The sequence below is a fragment of the Haplochromis burtoni genome, unplaced genomic scaffold (genome assembly GCF_018398535.1).
Source record: "Haplochromis burtoni strain Fernald_Lab_line unplaced genomic scaffold, NCSU_Asbu1 Contig_7, whole genome shotgun sequence".
NCBI classification, from domain to species: domain Eukaryota; kingdom Metazoa; phylum Chordata; class Actinopteri; order Cichliformes; family Cichlidae; genus Haplochromis; species Haplochromis burtoni.
The window spans coordinates 1,347,047-1,353,151 of NW_024582368.1; the positions used below are offsets into that span (position 1 = coordinate 1,347,047).

General features: G+C 40.8%; 1 protein-coding gene across 1 annotated transcript in view; it reads left to right on the top strand.

Moving 5' to 3' along the window:
• Positions 1 to 1,392: 1,392 nt before the first annotated feature.
• ogdhl (oxoglutarate dehydrogenase L) overlaps positions 1,393 to 6,105 on the top strand; it is a 19,070-nt gene continuing 14,357 nt past the window's right edge. The window contains exons 1-4 of the mRNA XM_005913992.3: positions 1,393 to 1,916; positions 2,504 to 2,716; positions 3,095 to 3,265; positions 4,089 to 4,191. Of these exons, the coding sequence (XP_005914054.1) occupies positions 2,504 to 2,716; positions 3,095 to 3,265; positions 4,089 to 4,191 (487 nt within the window). The 5' untranslated portion in view covers positions 1,393 to 1,916. The remainder of the gene's footprint in view (positions 1,917 to 2,503; positions 2,717 to 3,094; positions 3,266 to 4,088; positions 4,192 to 6,105) is intronic.

The following is a 6,105-nucleotide window of genomic DNA, read 5'->3' on the forward strand; positions in this document are numbered from 1 at the left end:
GCCACAATGTGAAATTTAGGCGCAATGATTGAACCGAAAATTCTTTAAAGAGGTCGTTCTGTAGTGTAACATTATGTAGTTTCTATACATCAGTGTAATGTAATTATCCATAAAAAATAACAGATTTTGCTGCAATCTCGGGGCTTCGTCCAGTTTGGAACAGTGTCTTGGCACTGCACTTCACTGTCACTTAATTTCATGAAATCATACATTATTTAATCATCTGATTGATTTTTGTGATAGCACGTGTACCTAGGGCTTTCAGAAAAATTAAATTCCGCCTTCAAACATGCTGTATTAGATGAATTAGGGCTCCTAAATAACCTCATGACGTGGACTTCCATAAATGGTGTGTAGGCTTGGCTGAGGTAAGTGGATTACACATTATCTGCTTCTTCTGCTCTTTGTACTGAGCCCTGCATTGACCAAACAAGCTGCGGACTCACGCATAAAGTTAATTTGGTTAAGCAGATCTAACTGTCGATGTGAGCGTGGGTTACCTGGATGTGAACATTATTCAGGTTGCTGGTGCCTGCTGGATTTAATCAAACAACACTAAACATTGACTGAATTTGGCAGGCTGATCCTGCAAATGAATAACCTTAGTCAACAGAAATGATGATATATTAAGACTGTTTTGTTTTCTTCTCTTTTCCCTTTTTTAATTAATCTTTATATATCACTAGAAATGGGTGTTTATGGAATATTCACTCCTTTCTGATTTTCACCACTGCAGACACAGACAGCCGCTCCGGTTTTGCCCAGTGTAGTGATGTAATCATTCTAAACAGGAAGTTATTTAACATCGAGCTTGTAATGTTACCCAGCGGCACAGGTCGTTTCATCAATGAACATTAATAATAACGTGCCAAAAAGCAACTGGTCTTCACTCAATCTCCGTCAGACGGCAAAGTCACTGCAACAAAATGGCATTTCAGTTCATAATTGCCTGACCCTGCAAAGTCCGGGTCACCTGCAGAGCAGCAGCAAACTCAAATGTTAAGCAAAAGCAAATAATAGAAAAAAGGAAAACACTCTCAGGAGACACTGAGCCTTATTGCTGGCTGAGAATTATTGATACATTGTTATATGAAGTGTGTTAAGAAACAGACATTTTCGTGTCATTAAAAGGAGCTTAAAACAAGAAAACGGGGATGCTGTAATTAGCGATGCTCTGATATTTAGACCTACCCTGTTCTGTCTGCTTGATCCTCTTGCGACTAGTGCTCACTCCATTATCCCCCTGTCAGTGGTGTGTTTGTCATGATTGATAATACTGTTCCTTCTGTGGCAGCAAGTATGAAAGATGAAAATCCAGATGAGGACGAGAGCGGGGTTAGAAATGGGGAAGGAAAGAGGGTGGAGGGAGGGAGAAGGGGTGGGAAGGAGGGCCAATTATTTTATTGTTTAACCCACTCAAGGTAGAAGCCCATCAATCTGAAAGCCCTTGATCAAATGACTCGTGTTCAGCCTTTATAAAACTTTAATTGGTTTATGTAATTAACACTGACATATGTGTGATGCATCTTAGAAAGAAAAATTACTTGGGTGGATGTTAACCGTGTGCCTGAAGTGACAGGATTGAGGAAAGTTCTCTGATTATAAAATTGAGTTCACAGCACAAACACAAGAACTAATAGGGTTGCTATATATATATGCTATATATGTTTATTTGATTACATCTATTTGTTTTTAATGATCTTTTTTAAATCCTCTGTATGAACAGATATTTTAGGTCGCTACCTAGGTACCTTTGGGTGCAGCAAGTTGCCTCTGTGCGGAGAAGCGTCACCTGACACCGAGGGGGCGTGCCGAGCAGCTGCTCTTGTCCTCGGATCTGTGTCACCTTCATTGATACCTGTCCCACTTGCACCTCTCGGCGATGACAGTAAAGCCAAACAACAGTGCAGTCTAAGGTAAAGGCACTTTATAGAAATAAAAGGCAGGCGACATTTTAACCCTGTATATTTTTGTTCCGTGTTGCGCTTGAGCAGTATCAGGGACGAGCGGAGATTATGAGGATTTATTTTGGTGAGGGATTAGAGGTCCGAAAGTGGAACAGTCGCAGAATGAAATATAAAATGTTTTGATACTGATGCCTGCGATGTTGAGTGAAGGAAACAAAAAAGATCATGCAGGAAAAAGGTGAGGAAGAATGTAGCAGTCGGTCACATACTGCAGCACTTAGTGGAGCGTCATACGGGCTGTTCGCGTTTTGCAGCTGCACACGTTCTACGCAGAAACGGACTGTTCCTTCAGGCTGATCTTAGTGAAACTCAGTGCAAACTGTTAAAGCCACCCTGTGTTGCAAACACAGTCCCTTTAGGTGTGATTTGCGCTTTTCCCAAACACAGATGAGTATCACTCTAGCTGGGATTTTTACAAAAATGTCCCATTCCGTTTGCGGTAAAAAATTCATCTCTGTTCACATTCCTGCGTGGTATGTCTGTCTTAACCTTTTAGTGTTAACCTTAGGGTTTTTTTGGGGTTTTTTTTTTTTTAGATGAGTCAGTTTCGGGTATTAGCTGGTGTGCTGAAAGGTGGAGGGAGCCCCTTCCTTCGATGGCGTGCAGGAGGGCTGACCTGGCGCTGCTGGGCTCATCCAAAGAGAGGCTGCTCCTCTAGGACTGATCCTCTTCCAGCAGTGGTCAGCAACTCCAGCTATGTGGAGGAGATGTATTTGGCATGGCTGGATGACCATAAAAACGTCCACGAGGTAACAATGTGTAGCATAAACTGCATCTTAAGTTACACAGAAAAAGGTCGGTTGAATATACCTTTCCATAAATGAAAATTTAAAGAGAAAACTATGACACCTAGAGAATTTGTGCAGAAGTTACTCAAATTGCAAGCTGGTGCCAGTGCTGGTTCTGAAATACAGCTGAATATCCCTGACCTTACTAAGGTTTTTCTTGTTAAATTATGTTATTCTTAGTTCAGCTGCCTTGGGCATCTGATGTAGTTGCGTTGTCCTGGATTCTCATCCAGCTTTTCCCTATTCTGTCACCCGTGTCCAAGCATTCACTAGTCACTGAATAATCATGTTACATATACCAGCGTTCCTTTGATGGATCTGTCTGTCTCTCTGCTGTAGTCTTGGGACAGTTTCTTCCGTAACATCCAGGCCTCCGGTCCATCTGGCGAGGCGGATGAGAGACGGCCCTCTGCTCTGCTGCAGGGCCGAGTGTTGTCCCACTCACTAGACGTGGCAGAGAAAGTGGTGGAGGACCACCTGGCTGTGCACACCCTCATTAGAGCTTACCAGGTAGGCCACACTCACCTGGCACAGCTGTGAGGATAACACACACACACACACACACACACACACACACACACACACACACACACACACATATAGATATACAGACATTTAATTTTGATGTGATGCTGATTTATGATATAATTAAGTCACATCTCATAGCCATCCATTTAAATCTTAAGGCAATGTCTGTGTATGGAATTAAGATGTCATCCATCTCGAGCTGCAACTGACTATTTGCATCTCTGACGAGTATGTGAAAAATACATCAAACAGACTCCGCTTGGACTTGGAGAAGCAGATGCAATTGGCAAAGAAAGCTGTTTGTGCGTGTCCTTGTATTAAAAGGAATATACAACTTGTTTGTCACTGCACGAGGTTATGCAAATTGCAAGATTAACTCCAACCTACTTACCCTGACTGCTTTTTGAAAATGGAAAAATCAAAGAGACTACTTAAACAAAGCAGGTGGTAACATTTCCACTCGCCCTCTAATTAATTCAAGGAACTATCCAAGGGATTTATTAAATTCAGTCTTTTGGCAAAGGCGTCATTTTTATTCCCAGCTTGTTGCAGTCCTGGTGGAAATGTTTATGTCTGCGTGTGTACACAGACATAAAAGCTCTCCCAGGAGTATCTTTTCTCTGAAAGGTTGACCTATAACTGAGTGTTAGCTTATTCTCCAGCTGTTCATACTCAGTTTGATGATGGAAACCAAATTGCTTATTGTTTTTTTCTGCCTGTCAGATTCTCTCATTTAGTTTTTAAAATCTAATTCTCTATCCTTTCTTCACCCCCACTGCACATTTCCATCTGTCTCTCTGTTTAGATCCGTGGTCACCATGTTGCTCAGTTAGACCCTTTAGGAATCCTGGATGCTGACCTCGACTCTTTCGTTCCGTCCGACCTGATCACCACTATTGATAAATTAGGTGAGATGCTTTCTTTTAGTCATTTGAGTCATGTCTGATTTAGGCTTTGAAGAGGAAGTTGTATGGGACTCCTTGTTTTAGACCCCGTCTGATGGAATATATATGGATTTAACCCTGAGGCTGTATATATGCTGATGAGTATCCTACTATAGAAATCTTCCCTTGTATTTAACTCTAAAGATGCTTCCCATGTTTTAGGATTTCAGTCTCAAAAGCTTAATCTTGCCTTGCTTATGGTGACAATATTGTATTTGTCTGTTTCTTGGACCGTATTTCAACATTTTTGTATTTTTTACAGTAGATACATGTACAGCTTCACTTACATTAAAGATCAAGGGTTATATAACTGATCACACTGATGAGTGGATGTGGTTTTTCAGTACAAAGCACCTATCAAGTCTGTATACTGGTTGGTCAGCCTGATGCTGTCATTAATCTCAGGCTGAGCTCTTGTCATTCTCCATTTCATTTAGCGAACTGAGGGTCGGAGGATGCGGGATGGCCACAGAAAGCGATCGAAGTCTACAGGAATAGATAGTAAGGAGGAGAGAGAGCGAGTGAGAGGGAGGAAAAGAGAGACATTGTTTCTGTTGGCTGGTGTTATCAGTGATCAGTGAGAGTCATGACATAGCATCGCATTATGTATGATCACCAGGGCTATAGTTCCCTAATGAAAGCTAATGACAGCCTCCATGGCCCCTTATTTGGTCAGCTGATTGTACACAAGTCTATTCTTGGCCCCCTTTGTCTTTGCTGTGTTCCTAATATGATTTGCACCTGTCTCCTCTTATGTTTGCCAGTAATCTTGAGCTTGACCAGCCCTCTCAGGTGGGTTTTGTTACCACAGAACCTTATTGTACCTGTATGTGGGGGCACTACATCCATGGGCCCTTCTACATTACTATCTATAAATTAATAGTGTATTATTGTTTATTTTCTAATCAATTTTTTTTGGAAGTCTTTGCCATCAAACCAATCATCTCAGATGAAACTTCTGAAGTTTGTCAGTTAATTCTTAGCAAGCCATGCTGGAGGGGGGCTCTGCAATCTCATTTAGACCAGCTAATCATTATTTTCATTAGCAATTAATCATTTGCTTATTATATTTTGATAGATCAATTAATCATTTCATTTATAAAATGTGAAAAATGGGCACTACAATTCCCCGTAGGCTGATAGGATGTCTTTAGATTGCTTGTTTTGACTGACTAGCAGTCCTAAACCCAAGCATATTTAATTAGCATTAGCATGACTTAGATACAATTAGAAAATCATTACTAATGCATTAATGTGCTTGAATGGTTGATAATTGGATTTAACAATAAATGATTGTGTAGTTTTTCAGTTTGTTTTAATTGTTGAATAATTCATTACCATGACTACGTCATAAGCTGTAATATATACACCTAACTGAGATATGCGCCACATACCTTCTTGCTCAGTCGTTCCATCTAACATCCTTTGTTTGCCTCTTTTCAATCACAGTTACAATATCTTAGAGGAGTAGTAGTTTCTTCCTTTAATGTATCAACCATTGTTGCAATTACTTTTTTCAATCACGGTGGAGATCCTGTTCCCCTTCACCTTAACCCGTTGAAACTTCTGCCCTGAACTGAAACCAGTGCCTGTCTTGCTTCTTTTAATGACTACACCAGCTGAGTAGTGATACATTGAGATGTAAGATAAACATGCACCTGAAAAGACAGAGATTATAAAAGGAGGTGAAAAAAATACACAGGAATAGGGTAAGCCTTTCTGTGTGAAGTTTGCATCTTCTCCCCATGTATGTGTGGGTTTTCTCTGGGCACTCCTGCATGAATGTTTTTCTGTCTCTATGTGTTAGCCCTGCAACAGATTATAAATCTGTCCAGGGTGTACCCAGAGTTTTGCCATGTAACGATTGGGATAATAGGC